General features: G+C 40.8%; 2 protein-coding genes across 4 annotated transcripts in view; one reads left to right on the top strand and one right to left on the bottom strand.

Moving 5' to 3' along the window:
* SLC30A7 (solute carrier family 30 member 7) overlaps positions 1 to 565 on the bottom strand; it is a 32,626-nt gene extending 32,061 nt beyond the window's left edge. The window contains exon 1 of the mRNA XM_026700405.2: positions 316 to 565. Within this exon, the coding sequence (XP_026556190.1) occupies positions 316 to 395 (80 nt within the window). The 5' untranslated portion in view covers positions 396 to 565. The remainder of the gene's footprint in view (positions 1 to 315) is intronic.
* Positions 254 to 27,253, top strand: EXTL2 (exostosin like glycosyltransferase 2). 3 transcript variants are annotated; one of them, XM_026700415.2, is made up of 5 exons: positions 254 to 358; positions 6,357 to 6,423; positions 13,865 to 14,292; positions 21,041 to 21,111; positions 24,999 to 27,253. In XM_026700415.2, the coding sequence occupies exons 2-5, from the start codon at positions 6,419 to 6,421 to the stop codon at positions 25,488 to 25,490; spliced, it is 996 nt and encodes a 331-aa protein (XP_026556200.1). In that variant the 5' UTR covers positions 254 to 358; positions 6,357 to 6,418; the 3' UTR covers positions 25,491 to 27,253. The 3 variants fall into 3 exon arrangements, with proteins under 3 accessions (XP_026556200.1, XP_026556198.1, XP_026556196.1); XM_026700413.2 differs by lacking the exon at positions 254 to 358 and adding an exon at positions 583 to 753; XM_026700411.2 differs by lacking the exon at positions 254 to 358 and adding an exon at positions 4,524 to 4,759.

Raw genomic sequence — 27,253 nt, 5'->3', positions numbered from 1 at the left:
CGGCTCCCCCGCAGCTGAATCCGGTTTCAACCTTCAAGCCTACCCGAGGAGGCTCCTTCCGTTCCTCCCCCAGAATCCAAGCCCGGCAAAATCTCCCGGCCTCCAGCCGAGCCCGAGGGGGGATCCCGCTGCCCCATTTTCTCGTTTTCTCGGCCGCCTGGTTCACTTCCCATTCTCCGGGCGGGCTCCCAGATCCCCGGCACCTCGGGGTTTTTTTTTCTCCGGCAGACCGGGCGATGTCTCTCTCCACTCTCCGCACCACCACACACACACACACACACACACCGCCGTCCCCTCCAAACAAGTCGCCCCTACCTGAACCATCCCGAGACCTTTCGGAGCAAATGGAGCTTGGGAGGTTTGTACTCGTCGTCCTTGATGGACAAAGGCAGCATCTTTCCCAACGGCGGAGGGGAAAGCCGGGGCCTCGCTTGGCGTAAGGGTCGCGGGGGGAAGGGGGGGGGAACGAGAAAGCAGCGACGCCCCCCAACTCTCGCTAGTCGGCCAGGCAACCCCCGCCTGCTAGGCAAAAGCCGGCCTCTCTCTTTGAGCACCGACTTCCGGCAGCCAAGCGTCGCTAGTGAGCTTGCGCAGTAGGAGGAGGAATGGGGGTGGCTAAGTTATGTCGCGGCGGGAAAAAAAGGAAGGATGAGGTCGGCTCGGTTTAATTTTTACGCTGCACAAACGGTTGCGTGATGCAATGCCCAGAGATCTGTGCTTCGACACACTGGTGGTATCCCAGGAGGTGTGCAGGTAATTCCTCGACTTAGGACCCCAACGGAGCCCAAAATTTCTGCTCTTAAGGGAGGCATTTGTTGAGTGAGTTTGGACCCATGTTTGCAACCTCTCTTGCCACTTTCGTTGCTAAGCGAATCACTGCAGTTGATTTGTTAGTAACCTTGTTGTTATGTGAATCTGGCTTCCCCACTGACTTCGCTTGACAGTTGCAAAAGGTGATCATACGACCTTGGGATACAGCAACCGTCATAAATATGAACCAGTTGTCAAGCATCTGAATTTTGAACATGTGACCATGGGGATGCTGCAAAGGTCGTAACTATGAAAAACGGCCACAAGTCAACATTTTTCAGTATCGTAACTTTGAACGGTCACTAAATGAACGGTTGTAAGTTGAGGACTACCTGTATTGACTTGAAGAACTAGTTTTACAATCGATCCTTAACATGTGCACTTCGGTGTAACTCACGCTAAGTACAGTGGGAATACGTTTACTTGACATTACAGATATGCACGCTACAAAGAAGTAAATTCCATTAATGAATTCCCAAGTCAACAGGCCTAGTATTGTTGCCTAAGAAGTTTTACTTTACCAAGGTAAGGAAATAGGATAACCTATGGACTTCAAGGGTTCTTTCCAAAAAAAACAGTAAGGGGCCATGCTGATTTGATGGCACATAATTAGAATATTTTAGAATACTTTATTGACCAAGTATAATTGGATACACAAGGAATTTGTCTCCAGTGCATAAGCGCTCAGTGTACATACAAACAATGAAGTAATATATTCATAAGCTACCAATAGGAGGATGTAGTAAAAATGATGAGAAGGATAATAGTAATACAGATAATCCTTGACTTATAACACTTTATTTAGTGACAGTTCAAAGTTATAAAGGCACTGAAAAAAGTGACATGACTGTTTTCGTAGTTATGACCTTTGCAGCATCCCTTTAATCATCTGATCAAAATTCAGATGCTTGGCAATTGGTTCATATTTATGACAGTTGCTGTGTCCCAAGGTCATATGCTTACCTTTTGTAAGCTCCTGACAAGCAAACTCAATGGGCAAACCATATTCACTTAACAACTACCGTGTTTCTCATATAATAAGGCCGGGTCTTATTTTTTTTTTTTTGAGCCCCGAAAAAATGGCTAGGCCGTCTTTTGGGGGTTGACTTAATTCCGCCCCACTTGCATCTTCGGGCGGGCGGGCAGTGATGGCTTGGATATTGACCTCGGCGTTGGTGGGGCACTTCATATTGGGGTCAACGCAGGCAGCACCATATCCGGGTGTGCAACAAAAGTACTTCCTAACGGCAAGCCCCCCACACACACCATCCCCCCCATTTTGCATGTTTTAATATAGGCCTTAATTTGGGGGGAGGGGCTTAATTTCATTTCATGCCTATAAAACATGCTGGAACTTCCTATTGGGGGAGGCCATATTGTTGGAGAAACAGGGTAGATTACTAACTTATCAATTGCAGTGATTCACTTACCTATGGACAAGAAAAGTTGTAAAATGGGACAAAACCCACTTAACAAATTTGGGGCTCCATTATGGTCGTAAGTCAAGAACTAACTATACAGCTATACTACATGGGTAAAGATCCTTAGACCTAATACAGTACCGTGGTATTTAGGTGTTCAGCAGAGTGATGGCATGAGAGAAAAAACGATCTTTGTGTTTAGTTGTTTAACATAATTAATCAATCCAAAATAAAAATCAAGTGCAGTAACAGGAATAAAAGAATGCCAGTTCAGATACATGTTGAACATAGCTTAGACCCGTGCTAGCTTGTCGATCAGAAAGGTCGGCAGTTTGCCGGTTCAAATCCCTAATGCTGTATAACGGAGTGAGCTCCTGTTACTTGTCCCAGCTTCTGCCAACCTAGCAGTTTGAAAGCATGTAAAAATGCAAGTAGAAATAGGGGTCACTTTGGTGGGAAGGTAACAGTGTTCCGTGCGCCTTCGGCATTTAGTCATGCCAGCCACATGACCATGGGGACATCTTCAGACAATGCTGGCTCTTCGGCTTTGTAACAGAGATGACCATTGCCCCCTAGAGCCAGAAATGACTAGCACGTATGTGCGAGGGGTACCTTTACCTTTAGAGAATAAAGGAGAAATTGTTTTATTCTGCCATGAGATCCTGGGGAAGGAGGAGAAGCTGTGTAAGGAGTACAGTACTTCCTCTGATGTCAGTAAGCTAACTAATCCACAGTTCCTCTGCTACCAATAACCAGCACCAAGGGAGCCATTTTTCACATTTGTTCTCCTTCACTTTTCCATCCCACTCTGCCTCCATTTCTCCTGCCACCTGTCCCACCTGCCTCTTGTCATGAGAAGCAGGCATGATAAGAAAAAGGAGGAGAAACTAGATTCTCACCCTTTTCCATAGGCTGCAGAGCCTATGCATTCACACGCATATGCAAAATAATCCTCCTGTAGAATGACTGATGATTACTTGCTCCCACTTTGCTTTCCAGAATAGAACCACCCCTCTACAGAACTACAGAACCTTTTTGTGGGAACAGAAACAATGGGAAACAATTCTTCAGCTGGACAGAAGAAGCTCTTTTGGGAGTAGGGAGAACTGGCACTAAAAAAACCCTGCTTTTCCACATTACCTTTTTCTGACATTTGTAGATTAATCAAAGGCACGGGAGAGGTGACTTTTCAACACCATGGCAGAGGTTCAATTATCTTGGCTTAAAGGCAAATAACCAAGGGGAATGTCCACAGCAATTAGTTGTGGGCTGGAGCAGCAGCATAGGCCCTGCCCTTAATTATATTTTTCTTCCCTTCAGTTGTATCCAATTTTTAGACGCAGTCTGATTAGTCCCACCAATATTCTTGGTAATGTTTGGATTTGCCATTTTGCCTCCTTCAGAGGGTTGAGTGAGAACAACGAACCCAAAATCACCCAACAGGCTTTGTCTCTAAGGCAGGACTATAATTCATCGTCTTTCAATTTCAATCCTAATACCTTAAACCAATACTGGTTTTCACCTCTTAAATTTACCATGAAACAATTGCCACAAACTGATTTTGTGGGGGAAACTAAAGAATGCTACTTTTGAAGGAGATCAAGATAAAAACAGCAGGGGACTGCCTTTGCAGTGGGCCGGATGTTGAGGATGTTTTGCATTCATGACTTGTGCCAAATTATTATTATAGTTTTTCACACAGTCAGCCAGATGTTTAAGTTGGATTTGACATTTTTATCCACCTATCAAGTCCTTCCCAAGGACCTGGAATAGGCAGATGTTATATGGTGATGTTAAAAGTAGGTTGCAGGACATAAGCTATTCCAAGTAAAGCTGCCTTTTGCAAATGATTTACAGTGATTTTTGTCAATGCTGGTAATGTTCCAGGTGTTGCTCCAGTTTTTGGGAATGGCACCCAAAGTACCTATCACTAAATCTTTACTTTCTTTTGCCATAGTCGTTCTGTTTCTATCTGTATTAATGCAGATCTTCGTATTATTATCAAAAGGGCTTTCTTTTTAATAAAATCCGTCGGCCTGAAAAGATGTTACCAGACTCCTCCTCTGAATTTTGCCTGCCATGGACTTACCACGGCTTCCCAGAATAGGAGAGGCTGCAATAAGGAGGGGGCGCCCAAACACGACTGGGGGAGGTGGGGGATCAGTCTAGCTGGGGAAAAGAAAAAAGGGATGAAAATCCCATATTCTATACTTGCAAAATTATTATTACCGACTTGCCCCCATCGCATTGGCAACCGCCGGAGCCTAGAGGAGGGGCGCTTTCTCCCAACAGGAAGCACAGGGAATCAAAAAAGGAAGGGACTGCGGGGACCGGGTCCAGCCCCCTTTTGCGTTCCTCTCACGTTGCGATGGATGTTTTTTTAATTGCGGTTGAATCGTGCGGTGCAGCGCTAGACGGCTTGCGAGTCGGAAGCGACGCCTTTTGATAACGGCTCCCTAATTCCCGAGGCGATCGCTCCTGCTGATATGCGAACTCGCTCTCGGGCCTCGGCCTCCCCTTGGTTGCAGGTGAGCAAGGGAAACTGCGATTGTGGTTAAGAAGCTGTGCAGTGTCGTATACAATACATGGCCGGGGTCGGGGGTGGTAGGCAAGGAGAAATATTTTGGGGTTCCGCAGAGTGGTCGAGCGAGAGACATAAATTGTGGGGCACTAAAAGAAAAATAATTAAATAATTAGCCTACTGGATCTTTTGCTTTGATCTCACTCCTCACATCTCGTTTTGCGTTTGGTTTATGGACTTGCATGGGGACGAGAAAAATAAATAACTGTAGGGTGTTGCGGGAGATTTCATAATGCCAGGAGAAGGAGTTGTATATCGGTCTCTGCGTCACTGACAACACTTTTATACTGTATATATCCCAAACAGCTTCCTTAAGGGATTAGATGCCTCTAAGGTAATACTTTGCTCTAGCTGTATTAAAAAATAGGAGAGTGGCCCCCTAAAAAAGAGAGGTGCTTTGATGCAGGGTTAGCTGCAGCAACCACAGTCTTTCCCTCACATTTTTTTACCTACAATAGCCTTAGCTTTTAGGGAAACTCATAGATGATTATTCAGAAATAAGCCTTCCCTATGCTGATTCCCTCCAGGTATCTTGGACTCATCCAGGGAATTCTGGGATTTGAAGTCCAATACCCAGAGTGAGGCAGTTATGGAAAGCTGCTTCAAAAGAACTCATCAAACACAATTTGGCTTATCTATTTATATTATGCTTGATTGATTCATATCCTGCCTTTTGTACAGGAGTGAAAGGCAATGTTCATTGTGCGCCTTATACCATACTGCTTTGTATTGGTGTCATATTTAACACACAACTCTTGTAGTCTGAAGTTTTGTAAATGCATGTTTGGGACTGAAACCTACTGAGATTGCTGGGTCTTTCTCCCAGAGTTGTATAACATGAAGCTGCAAATGGAAAATTTTTAGCATACACGTTCATGGTCTAAATAGGTGACAAGTATAAAACTCAAGGTACAATTTTCAATAAATGCTTTTGTCCTAAAGCAACTGCCTTGCTTGAAGATGATTCAGAAAAGTAGTGGCAAAAAAACCTATTCCTATCTGTATCCTCTCTAACAATATTGTCATTTTTCGTGCAAGAGAGGCTCTCAGTCATAGGTAACCTTCTTCAAATAAGGACTGATAAATGCTTTGATCTAGATGTGATGTGTCAGCAAAAAAAACATCTGGTGAACAAGGCAGAACATTCAATTGAAAACAATTTGTCTGTTTTTGTTTACTAAATGCGTGGTCTGTTTGGAAGTGAGTTTACATTTAGAGGCTCTCATTATAGAAGTTGCCGTGTAATGAAGACATGATTGTATATATTGGCAAAAAGGTGTACAAAAACAAAGATGTCAAATCTCATCTCTTTGCAATGATAGACTGTAGAAATATTAACAACATTAACAAGCACACTCTGGATGGAAAAGGTTTTGCCTACAAATGCCTTTGCTAGATCCTATTATCTTTTTCCTGTATACAAGTTAGAAATTCAGGGAGTTGCAGTCTCGGTACATTGAGAGGTCATCAAACTGGGGAAGGATAGCGTAGTTCCTAAAGCAATATGACAATACCTAATTTTGAGTTACTTCGTTTTCCAACAGAAGTAAAGTTTATCCTATATCAAGAACCCTGATAAACACAGAAGAAAACTTCCTTTGCAGGAATGAGGTGAGTTCAACCAAATGGGATTCCTCTCTAGATTGCTTTTCATGCATTTTAGAAATTAAAACTTTATTTGTTTCTAATGCCTAGAGAAAAAACAGAGCATTGTCCATGCTTAAATATTTAGAAATGTTACTGCTACTTGGCTTCCTATACAGAGATATTTGGATTGAGTTGATAAACCACGGTATATACATCATTTATATATTAATTATCAGTCACTCAATCCACTGCATAAACTCTTCATTGAAAATGATGAACCATAATGCACCATGCTTGTCTGCTGCAGAGGCAGATTTTTTTTAAATGTCCCAAGTCTAGGCCTCAGAGAGGGTGATTCTCCCAAAGTTACTCAGCCCACACTCATGCCTAAAGAGTATTAGAACTTGGTTATCTCTACTCCTAATCCAGAAACACTTTAATCATCACAAAGTTGAACATTTATTTTAGCAGGTGGTACTTTGTTTTAAATTTATTTCTTAGCTTTACCTCTTGTCTTTCCTCTTAAGAGCTAGATGAAAAAGTCTTATATCAATATATATCTTTTATTTTATCTTCATAAGAGATAAAAGAGATCATGAAATAGGTAGATGAGGGAGAATGGTATTGGCCCAATCAGTTGAACATTGGCTTCCCCATCCTGACAAACGCTTGAACTACTATATTGTACTATTTCTTAATATTTGGGAATTGATACTTAACTGAGTTATTAAATTATCGCTTCAGTTATAATCTAAATGAATGGACTGGGTTCAGATAACACATTAAGCCACCAATATATATATATATATATAGCCAAGGTTTAAAGAAACCAAGAACTGCTAGATTTTTAATCTAATTAACCATGTTATATGAACTTGGCAGTTAATAAACTTATGCAAAAGTTAAAGCATTTTCTAAAAGATGTTTCCACAATTGCTATGGGCAACTTTCCCAATCCAACATTCTTCAGGTATGATAGGATTATAACATCTGGAACAATCAATACATATGGGAGTTGTAATTGTACACATCTAAAGTATACCAGGTTAGAAAGAACTTGGACACATTATAGAATCTGTATCTTTGTTTCATGTGTAACTTTGATGTGTTATCATCCGTCCTTTAGAAGCCAAGATTGCTTACCATCCTAGTATACCCACAACAAGTAATATGATCTTCAGTAGTTCACAAGAGCTTTTCATTGGACATGGGTTTGTGAGAATTCTTCATTATACATGTGCCCAATTAAGTTTCCCATTTATTAGTAGTACATGTATAATGAAGGACACTTTACTGCACTGTAATGTCAAGTTAGTTTGAAATTTGTCGTTGGTCCTGATTGGAAGATTACTGACTGGTCTGCTGTTTATTTTGTCACTGTGTTTTTGCAAGAATGCATATTTCTTTATCCAGTGGTTGAAAGTCTGAGGATTCCCCAGTGTTTCTCAAATGTCTCTAGAAATTTACCCCAAAGTTTGGGTTACTGATTCCACAGCTCCTTGTTGTTGTACTTAGTGTATACATACTTACCATGTTTTGTTAGTAAGTGATGTTGGTGTTACTGCCTTTGAGTCATCTTCATGATAACTTATGCCTTTCTTACAAGTTGTGATGCTTTGGCCTTTCAAACTGTTTACTATTGCAAAACTGAGATCCCCCCTCCTGTGTATTATAGATACAGAACTAAAGTGATGTACAAACCAGTATTAAATATTGATCAGCGAAGTGTCTGTTCTCATATTGCAGTTGTGAAGAGAAGAAGTAGATTGGGATATACTAAATTATTGTTTTAATACCAACATAAAAACATCCTCTACTTTTTTTTCCAAATGAGGCTTAGAGAAGAAGACTTAAGGAATCAAAGTTGGTTTTCTTTTAGAGAAAAGACTGCAGTTTCAATTTTTATACAAAATAAAACTGAACTTGTATCTGTCCTTTGCCTTAAGTGAACAGTGTCCCTTTTGTCTAAATTGTTGCATTGCATTGTAAGCTTGAAATCCATCCAATATTGTCCTACAGTACTGCACTGTTACGAGCTTTATTCCTTGTTATTGTTGTCAAACTTCATTCCTGAATTCATCAGTAAGTCTTAGCTCTCCACTAGAATAAAACTGAAAAGCTAATCTTGTCCCAGTGAATACAGAGATTCTGAAGATGTAGCTAGTCTGTGCCCAAGTTTACTGAAAATGTAATGTGAAGACTAGAGTTGCAGGGATTCCTGGGGATTGTTGATGGTGATTTGTACCATTGTTATCTTTGACAGATCCTGAGCACAAAAGCTGATTATCAAAAGTTTCAGCCTAGCAGGAGGTGGAACAGACTAAGTGGGCAAAAGCATATGTGGGTACAGTAGGGGATTCAGTGAAGATACTCATGGTATCATTATTGATTAAGGTCTATAGTGATTCAGTGCCCCCACCGTACAAAGCCTTTCAACATGTGGCATTTTGCAGTACTTACCCTCTAGCACTGCTGATAACTAATGGCAATGACTCAATTTGACATGCAATGCAGTAAGAAATTAGAGTTTTCCTGTTTTACATAGACAATGAAAAGAAGTGTTCATTTGAATATCAAACGCTTCAATAGATCTTAAATTATGTCTTATTTTTTAGAAATTAAACATCTTATTTAGAAACTTTGTTCTGCTTATTAAAAAAAAAAATTTTTATCCAATATTTTATAATTGCTATTTTGGGGGAAAGGTTATGATATGTACAGTATAATTGTGAAACAAGATTTAATATTCTCAAAAGTTTGTATTTTTCTCAATGATATTCCTTTGTATGGAAGTTGACACTAGAAGAAAAAAAATGGATTGTCTGTATGCTTGACTTACAGCTAAAAGACTAAAAGAACTCTATGGTTTGTAGAGATTTTATTAGCAATATACAGATGAATTATTTACTAGGTTAGCTATTATAATGAAATATAGCTACCATGTATTAAAATGTATGTAGAATTTTCATTTTCTTGCAAGTACAGGACCTGCTTTTTTTCAGAACAACAGAGTATTCATTTAGTGGTTGTGATAGGAATTCATCAACTAGCTTGTTGCCTGATCTAATGCTGTGGTTTGAGAGACAGTCACTGGCCCAAAGTCACCCAGCTAATGTTCATACCTAAGGCAGGACTAGAACTCAGGATCTCTTTAATTCTAGCCTGGTTCCTTAATCACTAGACCAAATTGGCTTTCAACCTAACATTGATTCATTGGTTTGGATAGGAATTGACTGATTGGCTTGTTGCCCAAGCTTGACATTATGGGCTGAGAGATAGAATATCCATGAATATTATATGCTTTGTATATTTTTGTTCACCTGGCCACCTAGCATGTTGAAAGCATGCAAATGCGAGTAGATAAATAGATACCACTTCAGCCTTGGCATATAGTCATGCTGGCATGTGACAATAGAAATGTTTTTGGACAACACTCCAATTAATAACGGAGATGAGCACCACCCCTAGAGTTGGACACGACCTGAAAGGGAAAACCTTTATATTTGTTTTCCTTTCTTTCTAGATTGCTTTTGTTTTCTTTTTAACAACTTTGGCTTCCTCCCTCCTTTCCTCCCTTGTATTACATTTTACATTGATAAAAGCAAAACATGTTTCTAACAACAGTACAGAAGCTGGCATTGTGCAGATCACCAGTTTCTTCTATAAGACTTCTTTAGCCGCAGTAAGGATCCCGCTGTGATGGTAAAAAGCAGTTCACCATCTGATGAATGGATGTTTTGCAATCAGTAAACCATGGTAGCCATTTTGTAAGAACACCTACTGGTTGCTTTCAGAATTCTAAGTGGTTCCTACTCAACAGCACTGTCTATCTCTGCTTATGAAAACAAGCATTTTCTCTCCATTTTCTTTTTGGTTTAGCTTTTCATTTCTCTGGATTTTGCTCTTTAACTGTCCCATCCTCAGCCTATTTTCTTGGCTTGCTGTTTGATGGAGGCCTTGTTTTACTCGTTGGACTTCATTTATTATATCTATATACCATCTTGATGTGGTTCAAAGCAGCATGCATTAGCTCTCCATCACAGATGTTGGTAGAGATAGGGCTTGAGCAAAAGGAACCAAATAAGCATCCTAGCTCAAGTGAGGGTTTAAATCTAGATCTCTTTTTGCCTAATCTGATAATCTAATTATTAGATTACCTCAACATTTCTTTTAAACTTCTCCTTTGATTTGAAGTGAGCACCTGAACCCTGAGCAGTCCCTTTTCGATGTTAGTCCCACTATTATTTAATCTAGATTATAACATTCTATAATTATGCATACATCTCCCCCCAAATGTTGCAGTGTATTGTCGCATAAACCTTTTTTGCATATAATTTTATGTAAGTTGTTCCTGCTCTGAAAATAGCATCCTGCTATTCCTCACTCAGCACATATTTGTTCAGATGAAAGTATTATGTATCTGTTAATTCATATGCACCCATTATGTACTCTTGAATCACCTTGGACCTTCATCAGTAAGCTATCTAAATATAAATTCTTACATCTTCCCTGAATAGCTCTCCTTGATGAAGTAATACAAATGGTTTGGGACATAAAAGTGTACCTATTACTTAAAGTATTATGTGCCAAAGGCTAGTTTTTCTAGCACTGGCCCTTTGCCAGTTTTGTGTTATTTCCTCATTGATATCAAGAATGCCTGTTCTGAAATAATAGACTGAATGATGTACAGATAGTCGTCAACTTACGATTGGTTGCTTAGTGACCATTCAATGTTACAAGGGACCCAGAAAATGGGAATTATACCCTGGTACATTATCACATTTTGGGTGCTTGGCAACCAGCCTGCATTTACATTTATTTGTAGTGCCTCTTTGTGCTCTTTGCAACATTTTTGCCAGAAACTGACCTGGTTAGATTTGATTTAAATCAAGTCAATTTAAATCACGATTTAAATCACTAGTAAAAAGGCTTGATTTAAATCAATTTGATTTAAATCATCATTTTCAAAGAGCAACTGTCATCTCTGTCCTGCAGCGGCTTCTCCTCTGACCCGCTGTTGACTCTAAAGTCCCATTCACTTTAATGGGACAGTTGGTGATGCGGCAGTGACACAACAAGGTGAAGGACGTGGCGGGTAGCGGGTGAGTGGATGCCCGCTAACAGATACTGCCATGATGGATCTGAAATGACAGGTATTCTTTAAATGTAAGGACTCATTCTTGCTGGTAGTTAAAAATTTTAATATTATTATTTGCAAACAAAATGAAGGTTTCCTATTTAGCTTACAGAGCTTGGATTCATTGAATGAGTTTTAAATTTTGCAGAATATACAGCCTTATTCTACATACCTAAGCTCCATTTCATGCTGAATAAACTAAAGTATTAATGTATCTTAAGTAGAACATTATCTTTAGATAGATTTTTACTCCAAAAGCATTTTATTAAAATAAATTTGATAAAAATAATAAAAAATCTGATTTAAATCAAAAATCTGACTTTTTTATTTTTTAAAAAATCATTTATTTTTATCCACTCTGAAACTGACATTTACTTCCGGTTTCCGACAAAAACCAGGCCATAGTGAGTATTGGGTTCACTTAAAGTTCACATAACAACTGCTACAAAAATGGTTGTAAAATCAGTTCTGGTTACATGGTGACTGGTAATTTATGACCAAAATTGTAAATGCAGGCTAGTTGCCAATTAGAGTTGTAAGTTGAGGACTACCTATATTGCTTTATCTTACAAAGGGGCTGGGAATCTATAGAATCCAAACATAGTAATGATGAACAGCCCACATAAATAATAGTATCCTTCCAGCATCTATATTGAATTTCCACGATTTAATGCAATTTCTGCTCCACTATTTCAGAACCATTCCAGGAATATACTGGTGGGAATACATTTATGAAGTAGTCCCCAAATCTAACTAGGTCATCTTTGATCAGTTGTAGATTGTGAAATTGAATGATTGTTTAAAATGGTCCAATTCATGTTCCAGATGGATCTGGATGTCTTGCTGACTATTCTTGAGATTTTTTTTGTCTCTATCAGCAATAACTTTTGCACCCTGTGGTCTGTGGACCAGATCCAGGGCCCAGGAAGTTGACATTATCAGTGCAGTCATTACTTTGGATTTTTACCTGATCTTGATTATGGATGTGTGTTCAGCACAATGTGATAAGAGAAACCAAGCTGAAATTAAACTCAGGCAAGAAGAAGATGCTATTATTAATAAAGAGGAAAGTAGAACTGCAGAACTGAAGCAAAGTCTACTTTAGGTGGAGCTGTTCTCTCATAGAAGGAGCTTATCTACTGTTTGAGAATACTCTGTTTCATTCCCAGCTATAATTAAATATGTAGGGGATGGTTATGACCAGGAGTGTGTTTACATAACTATCAAGTGATACATTAATTACAACTCTTTCTAAGCTCCTTGGATTTGGTGACAGTCATCCTTCTTTTAGTTGCAATCTATTGTGACTATTGCAGTGAGCTGGAAAAGTGTCTGGAAATTAAAATAGGTGTAAAAAATGCAAAAGTTCAGGTATCATATACTTATATGAAAGAATCTGCATGTGCCCAATCTCCCCATTGTCTGTTGGGCACAACTTAAGATGTTAGCGTTGATTGATAAAAATCTGACTAGATGACCTACAAGGTCCCTTCCAACTCTGATTATCTGGATTTGGTAAACAACTTAGACGTAAGAGTGAACACCTCTCCTGCTATGAATGTGCCTGATAACATAGACTGGTAACAGAGTGAATTTTCAATATATGTCAGTGACTAAAGTGTGAACACTTGATATTTGGGAGAGGGGCTTCCCTGTGGTTCCCAGATAATGGAATGCTCTTACTCTCTGAATATTTAGAAAATAGCATGGTTGTATTAATTTCACAAATCCTTTAAAATATTAGTTGATTTTAATGCCATATTTTATTCTTTTATATTTTCATTCAAGTTATTGCAAGGCATATTGGCGTATAAGGAGAATGATTCAGTATATATTTAATAAATAAATGTGCAGATTGACCTATCCTTGGTTTATTGTTTTATTACTGGATACGGTATGCAGGTCATCAGACTAAGTTGAAGTTACCTTGGTTGGGAGGAATCTCAGTCTTGATGATTAGTAAACTACTCATGTGCTCAAATGTGAGAAGTGAGTATGCTATTAGTAAGCCACCAAAAGACCAGGAGAACCGTTCATCTCAGGTGGCTGAAGGTCATCTACAAGCATGATTAATGTCATGAAGTCCAACTAAAACAGTCCAACTCAAGCTGTACAATCAGACCTGGTCTTCTATACAGTTGAAGAATTGTGTAGTTGTTAGATTATATTTTGGATATGGCAAGATGGAATGCTTTGCTTTCATTTCCTAAATTTCAAGCAGCCAACTTAAAGAAACTGCTTAGTTTGTGTTAGTGTTAATTTTGTATGTAGCATTGTATGATCATGAATGATTGACTAACTTTCACCTCTTTTTTAAAAATACTTAAGGTTTTACCATACCTGCAAGCTCCCTGGAAGAATTATGGGTATCCGGCTACTCCACTTTTCTTCTATAGTGATTTTTTTGCTGCTTCTGGTGGCAGGTGCATTAACAGCTTTACTACCTAATATTAAGGAAGATAAAATGCTCACTCTGCGAAGGGAGAGAAAATCCCAAAGCCAGCTGGCTTCAGATTCATTTACTCTTATTATGCAGACATACAATAGAACAGACTTACTCTTGAAGCTTTTAAATCACTATCAAGCCATGCCTCATCTGCAAAAAGTGATCGTTGTGTGGAATAATGTTGGGGAGAAAGCACCTGAAGAAACATGGAATACTTTGGGACCTCATCCTGTCCCTGTCATCTTCAAAGTGCAAACAGTAAATCACATGAGGAATAGACTTCAGGTTTTCCCAGAGCTGGAAACAAAAGGTAATTATTGTCTCTCTTTATTATCTCATTCTACCTTCCCATCAGTCATGATTACAGCTTGTAGTGCAATAAAGGGGTTATTGATGAAAGGGAAGAGTTAGTAATGAATAATTCATGCAGCAGACAAGGTATGTGAGAAAGACCTTGAGAAAAGGGATGAAGGAATGCTCAGATCAGGGGTGTCAAATTTGATTTTATGGAGGGCCGCATAGAGGATTGTATTTGACCTCGGAGGGCTGGAGTGGGCGTAGACAGTATGGGCATGGCCAGCTTGACAACACTTGTGTCGGTGGCGTCCTTTGCTGTTTTCAGGGCGGCCCTGCAGGCCAGATCTAAGCCCTTGAGCCTTGAGTTTGGCACCCCTGGCCTAGATAATTATTAAATAAGATACACCAGGTATGCTGGAGCTCCATAATAGACACAGAAAGAATGGACCTTCCCTCCAAACTTCTCAGACTGTAAGAGACAACAGAAAATTTGTACAGGTAGTCCTCAACTTACAACAATTCACTTAGTGGCTGTTCAAAGTTACAACAGCACTGAAAAAAGTCACTTATGACCCTTTTTCACATTTATGATTGTGATGACCCGTAGTCTCTCAAAATAACCCAAAACCCAAAACATATATTAAAATCCGGTAAAGCCTTCAACTTAATTTCACTGTTTTATTAGGCACAGTTTAAAGTCACAAAAGTAAATAAGGAGGCAAACAGAAAACCAAAACAAACCGCATTGATGAGAGTTCTGAAGCAAGCCGAGATAACTAATTATAAACTCCAGGAAAATAGCCGAAAAAAGTCCATGGGAAGAACGCCAGCAAAGATGAGCCTCTTTCAAGGTGAACACTAATTGACTTCAGCAATTCTAACTGCGCAGTTGCAAACTTATATACATAGCTCCCACCTGCAAGCCACGAGGAGGATCATGGTAATCTCCTATTGAGTAGACCTCGCTTTTCCCTGATCCTCTCCTCCTGCGTGACCTAGGATGGATAAGGAATGGGCCTGGATCCTCCTCTGACTGCTCAGCCGGCCTCTGCCCTTCCCCAGCCTCCTCCACCACCTCTGGAGCCACACTCCCACTCCCTGTTGGCTGTTCCTCCTCTTTCTCAGAGTCAGACTCCACCAGGGGCATGACACTATCCCCCCCCCCGCAGGGCCCCTTCCCGGGGACCAGGCAGACGAGGACGTTGAGGAAACCGAGCATGAAAGTCCAGGACCAAACGAGGAGCATGAACATCAGTGGCATCGACCCAGGTGAAGTCCTCTGGTCCATAACATTTCCATGCCACCAAATACTGAAATCGGCCCCGCAACTGGCATGAATCTCAGATGCTATCCACTTCATATTCCTCCTCTCCCAGAGGGGCTACTGGGGCTGGCTGTGATGGAGCCGGTCTGTGCGGACTGTCGGTCGAAGCAGTGACTGACAGAGAACGATGAAAAACAGGATGGATATGCATGGTCCGTGGCAGGGAGAGACGATAAGCCACAGGACTGATCACCGCCTCGACTGGAAAAGGTCCCAAGTAATGGTGATCGAGCTTTTTCGATGATCGCATTGTTGGTAAATATCGAGTAGAGAGCTAAAGCTGATTGCCAACCGCTAAAGGTGGAACATCATGACGATGTTGGTCTGCAAACCATTTATAGTCTTCCTTGGCTCTCTCTAGTTGATCACGGACCATGTTGTGCATGGCTTTTAACTCCTGCAAAAATGTATCCACTGCCAGAACTGGGGAATCAGACGGAGCTAAAGGGAAAAGTCATGGATGAAACCCATAGTTAGCAAAGAAAGGGGACACACGGGTTGATGCATGTTGAGCAGTGTTATAAGCGAATTTCACCACCGGCAGCACCTCCACCCAATTGTCTTGTTGAGTATTGCTGAAACAGCAGAGGTACTGCTCCAAAATAGCATTCACTCTCTCTGTCCCCCCATCAGTTTCGGGGTGATGAGCAGATGACAGACACGCCTGAACCTGCAGTTTTGTGGGTAGGGTCTGCCAGAAGCGTGCCATAAATTGTACCCCCCCGATCTGATACCATGTGGTCTGGTAACTCATGCAACCGGAAAACATGGGAGATAAACAATTAAGCCGTTATCTTGGCTGATGAAAGACCTGCACACGGAATAAAGTGGGCCATTTTAGTCAACATATCCACCACCACCCAAATGGTTGTGGCACCATTCGATGGTGGTAACTGGATGAAATCCAATGAAACTGCCCCCCACGGTCGTTCTGGCATGTGCAAGGGCTACAATAGACTAGGAGGCGCACCAGGAGCATACTTGGCTTGGCGACAGATCCTACAGGACGCCACATATCCCGACAAATCATGTTTAAATCTCGGCCACGAAAATGTCCCAGAGATGAGGTACAGTGTTTTGAACACCCCAAAGTGTCCTGCCACCGGACTATCATGACATTGACGTAGGATAAGGCCGCGAAGAGGACCTCCAGGCACATAAATGCGATCGCGGAACCGCAACAGGTCCCCAATATACACCCAAGGGGTCTCTTGTCTCCCATTCTCATTCAATTCTCGACCTCGAGCTGTCACAAATGGGTCCTGCCGCTGCGCCTCCTGAATCCTCACTCGAAGGTCCACAGGTTCCTCGGTGGCTGCAAACCACTCCCAACAGACTCACCGTCTGGGGCAAGATTTTATCCTCCCTTCGGGTATACTCAGGCTTCCGAGATAGGGCGTCGGCGCGTTGATTCCCTTCTCTCAGAACATAGGTTACCCGGAAATCACATTGAGCAAAGAATAAGGACCATCTCACCTGATGATGGTTCAATGTCTGAGCTGTACGTAGGTGTTCCAAATTGCAATGATCTGTCCGAACCTCGATTTGGTGATGAGCTCCCTCCAGCTGGTGCCGCCCTGTCTCAAAAGCAGCCGTAACTGCCAATAGCTCCTTGTCCCAAATCGTATAGTTGCGCTCTGGAGCCGACAACTTCCAGGAATAATAAGCGCATGGGAACAAGGTGCCTGCGGGAGCATAGGCCTGGAGGAAAACCACACCAACAGCCACATCGGAAGCATCTGTTTCCACCATAAATGGCTGGCCTGGATCAGGGTGTTTGAGGATAGGCTCAGAAGCAAAGATAACTTTCAACGCCTCGAAAGCTGCCTGCTCCTCAGCACCCCAATGGAACTTCTCCCCCTTCTTGAGCAGATTAGAAAAGGGAGCAATCAAGGCAGCAAAGCAGGGAATAAATGTGTGGTAGTAGTTTGCAAACCCCAACAGTAATTGCACATCCTTAACCCACTGTGGAGGTTTCCACTCCTGCAACGATTGTATTTTTTCCTGGTCCATTTCCACCCCAGCAGGTGAAATACAATGTCTGAAGAAGTCAATCATGGTTTGTGTAAACTGACACTTCTCATGTTTAGCAAACAGGTGGTTATCACACAAATGTTACAACACCAGCCACACATGTTGCCAATGTTCCTGCAGGGAGTCTGAGTAAATTAAAATGTAATCTAAATAAATGACCATAAATTGATCCAACAAATCACAGAAAACATTGTGCATGAAATGCATGAACACAGCTGGGGCATTGGTTAATCCAAAAGGCATCACAGTATACTCAAAATGCCCGTACCTCATCCAGAAAGCTGTTTTCCACTCATCCCCTGCACGAATGCGAACCAGATTGTAGGCCCCATGCAAGTCCAACTTCATAAAGATCTTAGCTTGATGAAGCCACGCAATCAGTTCAGGGATGAGGGGAAGTGGGTACCAATTCCTCACTGTGATTGCATTCAACTTGCGGTAATCACAACACAAAAATAGCTCCCCTGATTTCTTTTTTACAAAAAGCACAGGTGCAGCCAATGGGGAGGTAGAAGGCCAGATAAACCCTTTCTGGAGGTTCTTGTCAATAAAATCCCACAACATGGCCAACTCCGTTTCCGACAGGGAATATATCCGACCCACCAGCAATTTTGCATCGGGCAACAAGTCGATTGGACAATCATACGCCCGATGCGGAGGCAACTGATCCACCTCCTTCTCCCCAAACACATCAGCAAAGTCCACCAACTCCGCAGGTAGATCCAGGTCCACGGGCAGAGACACACTCCCTGCACAGGAGCGCAAGCAATGGTTGGCACACTTCCTATCAAGGAACTGCACAGCTCCAGACGACCAGACAATCTGTGGATCATGGGCCTGTAGCCACTCCAAACCCAGCACCACCGGAAAATGAGGCACTGCGGCAACATAAAACATGGTTTCCTACACATGCTGCCCAATACACATTCAAAGAGGTTTGGTTGCAGCAACCACAGGTCCTGAACGAAGGGGCCAACCATCAATCATCTCCACCATTACTGGTGGGGATACCTGTTGCTGAGGAATGAACCACTGCTTGACAAAATGAGCATCTATGAAATTGGCTGTGGCCCCTGAGTCGACCAGAGCTGGGATCTCCACCACTCACACACCAGGCACGAACACACTTGCTGGCAACACAAGATGCTTCACCAATAGCGACTGTGGCGGAGATGTCAAAGGTGGCGAGGGTGGCAAGGTTGGTGAAGATGGCGGGCCTATGGACTTTACACCCCGACCTGCAGACCCCCGTAAGCCGAGCGATGCTCGTTTCCTGCCACCACAGGTGTCGCTTCTGTGGATGTCTTAACAGGACACTTGGCCGCAAAATGGCCTCGATTGCCACAATAGAGGCATAAACCATCACAATGATGTCTGTTCTTTTCTACATGAGCCAGATGAGGGCGGCCAGCCCCCAACTGCATGGGTTCCTCCAAAAGGCACTTCCACCAAGGGCGCCATCTTGCTGGGAACAGATACGGTCTCTGTCTGTCATCGCACCCGTAGCTGCTGAAGTCTAGCATCGATACGAAGACACAAATGCATGAGCTCCTGAAGGGTGTGAGGGCATTCAGTGCTCGCCAACTCATCCAGGAGCTCCGATGACAAACCCTCCTGGAACTGGTCTAATAGTGCTGCCACATCCTGAGCAACCACCCGAAAACTAGCAATATAATCCATGAGTGAGCCGCGCCCCTGCTTCAACTCTCTCAAACGTCTGTTTGCTGTTTGGCTTCGAACAGGGTCCTCAAACATAGCCTGAAACTGACAGCAAAGCTTGGCGTAATTGTCCAACACCTGGTCGTGCTGGGTCAGCAGAGGCCTCGCCTAATGTGCTGCATGGCCTGACAACAAACTAATCAAAAACCCCACCTTATACCGGTCAGTGGGAAAGTCCTCAGACCGAAGGCTCATGTAAAGCTGGCACTGCCCAAAAAACGCTGGAAACTGGGCCAGTGAACCATCAAATTTATCTGGCACTGCTACTGGGCATTTTCGGCGTGGCCGGGCAGCTTGCATTTATGCCACCTGTGCAGTCAAAAGAGCCACTTGCTGGGTTAACTGGGCATCTCTGCTCTGAGCTGATCCATGGTCACCCCACAAAAAGCAAAAATAAGTTGAAGGGGTGGCTGAATTCAAAATGTGATGACCCGTAGTCTCTCAAAATAACTCAAAACCCAAAACATACATTAAAGTCCAGTAAAGCCTTCAACTTAACTTCACTGTTTTATTAGGCACAGTTTAAAGTCACAAAAGTAAATAGGGAGGCAAACAGAAAACCAAAACAAACCTCATTGATGAGAGTTCTGAAGCAAGCCGAGATAACTAATTATAAACTCCAGGAAAATAACTGAGAAAAGTCCATGGGAAGAACACCAGCAAAGATAAACCTCTTTCAAGGTGAACACTAAATTGACTCCTGCAAATTCTAACTGCGCAGTTGCAAACTTATATACATAGCTCCCAGCTGCAAGGTAATGCAGTGGTAATCTCCTATTGAGTAGACTTCGCTTTTCCCTGATCCTCTCTTCCCTGCGTGACCTAGGATGGATAGGGGATGGGCCTGGATCCTCCTCTGACTGCTCAGCTGGCCTCTGCCCTTCCCCAGCCTCCTCCACCACCTCTGGAGCCACACTCCCACTCCCTGTTGGCTGTTCCTCCTCTCCCACAGAGTCAGACTCCACCAGGGGCATGACAATGATTGTTGCAGTATCCCCATGGCCACATGATCAAAATTCAGATGCTTGGCAGTTGACTCATATTTATGATGCTTGCAGTGTCCTGGGGTCATGTTTTTTTGCAACCTTCTAACAAACCTTTTGCAACCTTCTAACAAACAGTGGGAAAACCAGATTCCCTTAATAACTCTCTTATTAACTTAACAACTGCAATGATTCACTTAACTCTTGCAAGAAAGGTGGTAAAATTGGTCAAGATTCACTTAACATCTGTCTCACTTAAAAGAAATTTTGGAGGAGAAGGGTAAACCCTTCTAATTATGGTATGTTCATAGAGTATGATAAAAATATAGGTTGCAGCAATGTATGAACTCAGCTTACCCTTGAAATCATAAACGTTCTTACTACAGAGTTAAGCCCTATTGAACAAAGCTGAATCCATTTGAATATAAAATCTTGAATTCATGTTGCACAGAACGAAACATGAACTTCTTCTGTGATTGTTGGTATAATGAGATTCAGAGGTTTTTCACTCCTTATTCTTCACTTTGGGAGCAAGATAACTTTTTAGCCGTTGATGACATATTTTAGGTTCTCCTGAATTTGGCAAAATCCTGCCAAAGGGCAACTCTGTTTTCCAGTCACTATGAATATTGTTCAATCTGTTGTAAGTATTTTGCTTGGTAAATGTAGGCACTCATTAAAATGCATTTCTCTCCATTCAGCTGTTTTGATGATGGATGATGATACCCTAGTTAGCGCCTATGACCTAGTTTTCGCTTTCTCCATTTGGCAGGTAATGTTAGCATTATGCTTTGCATGTTTATTTAGTACAAAAAGTGTTTTGAGTTATGTTACTGTACCGGTCTCCAAAGATCCTCTATGTACACCTACTTAGAAATTACACTTGCTTCAAGTCACATTTAGAAATTAGTCTCAAAGAAATACAGCATATGTAGAGGAGTTATTTTTCTTAAAATTGACAATTTTCAAAAATGCCAAGATCTTCTAAGAAGACTGCGATAAGACACAAAAGGAATTCAGCTGTGTTTTGAAATTCAGATTTATGTCATATTTAACCAGCATACCAAAAGCCAAACTACACATGCGAAAATTTAACAGAGGGGCCAATTCTATATGTTTATTATGAGGTGCAAGAGACACAGTTCCACTGTATCAGTGGAACAACCATCATGTCTTTTAATTGCCGAGTCTGGAAAAGGATCATTTCTCTCTCTTTTTTCCCCCTTTTTCTTTCTTTTTACATTTCTCTCTTTCTTCCTTTTCTTGGCCTTGTCAAGGCCTTGTTTTTTGTGTATGTATTGTAGATCTGTTTTTAATTGTAAAATTAATAAAATTTATTTTTTTAAAAAAAGAAAATACAGAAACAGTATGTACACTAACAATCCCCAAAAACACTGTTAGTGACCAGTAGTTGTTGACCATGTAGGCAAAAACATCCATCCCTATAAAGAAAGAGTTAACGAGCTCCTGATGAAAGATTATCATAGAGGCCATAATCTACTAATCTTAAAAAGTGACTTTGCAACAATTCCACTTTTGCCAGTTGCCAAACTCTACATATATATCTGATGTTGTGTTCTGTCACATATCTATGAAGCATTGTGATGAACAAAAAATGTGCAATGGCAGGATGACCCTTTGGATTCTAAGGGAGCGGGAGAGTGCAGCTCCCTGATAACAGCTACATCTTTTCCAAGGATTGCAAAGCTGCTTTTTGATCCCAGAAAAGAAGGATTTGGCTTGAGGAATTGCAAACAGCTGCAATGCACACATGCCACATTTCAATCTGAATCTCCCGGCACAGAAGCCATACCAGATAGCTCGCCATCAGCCCTACTATGTAGAGTAAACTGAGAAATCAGCTTCACAGAAAGGCTAAAACTGTTTTTATTGAGATTGGCTATGTCAGTAAAAGAGCCTGACTGTGCTTTATTCCCCACTCCCCTGCTTTTATACTCATGAGAATTAAAGAGGTATCTGCCTGAGCCATTTCTGCATTTCATCTGCCATTTTTTTCTACTTGTCTATTACTGGTAAAGGATGTGACCTGTTGAGAGAGAGAGGGAGGGAGAGGGGGATGGAGGGAAAGAGAGAGAGAGAGATAATATTATCCTATTGAAGTCAATGTACAGAATATAAAAATAAAGTGTCAGAATTTTTTCAAACTGCTTATCCATCAATCCCCCCCCCCCCCAATCTCTTTCAAATGTATATACCAGTGGTTGCCAACCGGTGGCCTGAAGCCCACTGGTGGGCCGTGAGAAAATTTTGGTGGGCCACAGAGAAATCTCACCCCCAGCACACCCCCACAAAGCAATTAATCCAGGCTGCGCAGAAACATAAGGCTGCGCCACCCACAAGGCCCGCGGGAACCCTCCCCGCCCACTCACTCCTTACCCGGTAAACTTGCCTGCTAAATTGGTATTTTTCCTTTTTCCGTCCATCATCTGTTCTGCTGTGCCGGGAGATTTAGATTAGCTAGGAAGCAGAAAATGGTTGGATTTCTTGCTTTCTAGCTAGTCTTTAGATCTTCGGCTCAGCACAGCCGAACCTCCCTTAGGATTGAAGGTTTGCTTGCAAGCAAATTCAGTGCAGACTCATGGCAAGCAACTTTGAGAGACTGAGCTAGCCGATAGCAGATAGATAGATCACTGAATGATTCTGTGAGCAACTCAATCTGCCTGCTTTTCCCGATTTTGGGTAAAAGTTGCTCTTTTTTAATAAAAAAAATCAATAATTATATAAATATTTATAATATTTACATACAAGCCATGTCCAGCCAGTCACATGACCACCAAGCCACACCCACAAATTTGGCCACACTCGGAGAACCAGTTAGTGGTCCCTGGGATCTAAAATTATGAGTTTGGTGATCCCTGAGGTCCAAAAGGTTGGCGACCCCTCGTATATACTGTATGTCTTTAAAATCTTCAGTATTGTATGTAACTGAGTCCAAAATTGTTTGGCCTTTTTTATACCAAGCATGATAAAATGTCCCTTCATCTTTGTTACACTTCCAGCATATGTTTGAAGAACCTTTCTAGTCAATTTTTCCAGTCAATGTACCAACAATACAGCATTTTATAAAAATTCTCCTTAAGACTATAATATTACTGTAAATTTCAGTTCTTTCAACTACAAATTCTCCCACTGATCCATGTGTATATTATAATGTTCTTCACAATAGCACTTAGACTTATATACTGCCCCATAATGCTTTACAGCACTCTCTGGGTAGTTTTACAAAGTCAGCATATTGCCCCCAACTGTATGGGTCCTCATTTTACCAACCTCGGAAGGATGGGAATACTGAGTCAACCTTGAGCCCGTCAGGATCGAACTCCAGACAGTAGGCAGAATTAGCCTGCAACACTGCATTCAAATCACTGCACCACCATTTTAATCCATTATATCATGCAGTTCATCTTTTATTCACATTCTACATTCTCCTTGACAAAGTTCTAATATATCACTCAATCATTTGTGTTTAATAATCATTTCTTTTATATAAAATGCTTCTGTGCTGAGACCAGGATGGTATTTTCGGGCAAAGCCTACATTTATATCTGTTCTATATTCTCAGTACATTTGACGCAATTCATTACAGTTCTGCATGTATCTCGAGAGTTAGTATAGCATACAGATAGTCCTTGACTTACAATAGTTTGTCTAGTGACCGTTCAAAGTTACAACCGCATTGAAAAAAAGGGACACGATCATTTTTTTCACAGTTACGTCTTTGTAGCATCCCCACAATCATGTGATCAAAATTCAGATGCTTGGCAACTGGCTCGTATTTATGACCGTCGCTGTGTCCCAAGGACATATGATCGATCTCCTTTTGTGACTTTCTGACAAGCAAAGTTTGTGGGGGAAGCCAGATTCATTTCACAACTGGGTTACTAACTTATCAACTGCAGTGATTCACTTAACAACAGTGGCAAGAAAGGTAAAAAGGGGCAAAACTCACTTAACAAATGTCTCCTTCAACAACAGAAATTTTCGGCTCAGTTGTGGTCGTAAGTCAAGGACTACCTGTAGTAACACCAATTCTAAAAGTCAAGCAGACTTTAATTTAAATCTTACCTGTGCTATGATCTCCCTATGTCCTTTAGGCAAGTATTTCACTTGCAGCCTTTGGAAATTAATCATATTGGTTCTTATAAGATAGTTGTTAGGATTACAGTAGATCATGAATTTGGGGCATTTTTTAATATGTGAATTATTATTTAAATTTGGGGTATTGATTGGAGTTCCCCCAAAGACCAAATCTCTTCTGGATTTCTAGAAGGAATCTCGGTGCTCGGCCCGGGAACGAGATGCAGGAGGAAAAAAAAACCTAATCCTGTTCTTTTGTAATATAACACAGAAGACACACAAATGGCTGTAGAATACATAGGCAAACTGGGGCCTATTGAGTCCATCAAGTATGCCAAAATAAAATCAGGGCTTTTTCTGAACTCTACTCTTCACCTTTTTAACTGTATGGCAGTTCTCCACGCAAACTGTGTTTAAATTTGCAGTGATAATAAATCTGATTGTGGGGAACATCTTATAAGCAATTCTTTTTTATGTATATTTTTGTTGTTGGGTCATAAATCTTTTTTATTTGCAACAGGTGCCCCAGAGCAATATCATGACGTTTTTCTTTTCCTACAGCAATTTCCAGATCAGATTGTTGGATTTGTTCCCAGAAAGCACATCCCCAGCCCTGCGGGGATTTTCAGCTATGGGAGCTTTGAACTACAGGGTCCTGTCATCGGCAATGGAGACCAGTATTCAATGATCCTAATAGGAGCTGCCTTCTTCAGCAGCACATATCTAGAACTTTTTCAAAAGCAGCCTGAAGCTGTGCACGCCATGATCGATGAAACTCAAAATTGTGACGATATCGCCATGAATTTCTTGGTAGCCAAGCACACTGGAAAGCCATCGGGTATGTTTGTGAAGCCAGTGGACATCAGGAATTTAGAAAAAGAAAGCAACAGTGGTTATTCTGGAATGTGGCACCGGGCAGAACACTTGCTACAAAGGTCCTACTGCCTTAATAAATTGGCTAGCATCTATGGCAACATGCCTTTAAAATATTCTAATATTATGATTTCCCAGTTTGGTTTTCCAAACTATGCTAATCACAAGAATAAAGTATAAGAATGTGCTCCAGTAAATGCTTCAATGTGCTTCCCGGCAATTCAAATAATATATCAAGTAGGGAATTCTGTAAAATCTGTAGGGTTAAACATTATTTGGAACTAATTTCTGCGAGAGCTCTTTGGGGGTGTAAAGTCTGGGTGAAACATTCCATCTCTTGTACTCAGCATGTGAAAGCTTTTTTCGTTTGCTATTTATCCCCATTTCAGGTAACCTCCTCCCACCCCAAACACTTGAATGCAGATTGTCCCAGAAAGCTATGTGCATTCACATCATCGAAGTTGCAAATAATATACAGTTATCTCCAGCCACAATGTGTAAGCCAACAGCCATTTTTCATTTTCAGCCTGCCCGTTCAAATATGCCAGTAAAAGGAAGCAAAGAATAAATTCTCCATAAAATTGTAGCATTTTTTTCTTCTTCTGTACAATGAGGCTATACTTGATTTATATAGCAGATATTACTCCAGTGATACTCAATAGTTCCACCTTCAGAAATAATGAAATATTTTCTGTGGAATAACTTGCAATAACATTTTCTTCCCCTATCCACAGCAAAATAATATTTTAAAAAAGCACATTGTGAAATATTTGACACAAATACATTATCTTGATCTTGAGACATAGGAAGATTGCCCTCATCTTCCTCTATAATCTTTAATAAAAATTGTGTTAATTTTGAAAGCAGTGCTATTTTATGTCTTAAGCCAAGAGCTAAATAATTTGCAGTGGGTTTTTTTAATATAATGATAAAATGTTTCTGAACTGATACAACTTACAATATCTACAGTATGTGAATATTCAATCTGAATTTTTTCTATATCTTTAAAATAATATAACAGTTTAATTCCTTGCCTATCGGTAAAAGCTAATAAAGGATAGTTACAAGATTGGGAAACTTTTCCATGCAAATCTTAATTCAAGACACAGAGAATACAGCACTTTTGACAGATATAGTAAAATTTGGGAAGGTCCTAGTATTTCAAGGAGCTGCCTTCTCTGTGAACTACATATTTGTATATTCAAGAACAGCAATTGTGTTTTCAACTCTACATGTTCCATAGAGACAAAGTCTGAGATCCAGATATCCTATATAATTCATTTTTTTTTTTTTTTTGCTTTTCAAAGAATCAACCCTCCTGCATCCAAAGCTGTTAAATCCATATTTTAACATCCAACTTGTATATACTGAATATTTGCCACTACCAAAAGAACCCCCTATTTTATCTGTGCAATATTTTGATCAGATTAAAAAGATTAAGCGTAGATTACTATACAAAAGCTGCAGCCAACATCTGCAACAGAGATCTGGGGCAGCTCACAGTATGTTGGCAGAACATAGAGGCGAAAGTAAGAAATTGTATCTAAGATTACTCACCCTACAATCAATCTGAGTTCAATTGCATTGTTTTTATTTGAATGCACATTTTTTTCAGGCTCATGTATCTGAAACTGGTGGCTTATTGCTGCTTTCAAAAAAAATTAATATTAGTATTTAGTTTGGGATTTGTGTTCATTCAGTTAGGCTTATTCTGTATCTGAGATTGTATATTTCTTTTCCTTCTGCTCAGTAATTTTCAATCTGTTGAAAATATGTATGATTTAGAATTCAGTGATTCCTGGAGATGTAACTGCTTAGTTCAGTTGTACTTTGATGTATTTTGTAAATGCAAAAGTTGTGCATTTTTTCTCTTTTATTGGGATTAGTTCTTTCATCTTTATTTTTTAAAAGAACTGCTAATAAAAATGTGTAATAATGAGAAA

The sequence above is a fragment of the Pseudonaja textilis genome, chromosome 3 (assembly GCF_049901715.1).
Source record: "Pseudonaja textilis isolate UNSWEBS1 chromosome 3, rPseTex1.2, whole genome shotgun sequence".
NCBI classification, from domain to species: domain Eukaryota; kingdom Metazoa; phylum Chordata; class Lepidosauria; order Squamata; family Elapidae; genus Pseudonaja; species Pseudonaja textilis.
Note: the sequence above shows the minus strand (reverse complement) of the source record. Positions and strands in the feature narration are given on the sequence as shown.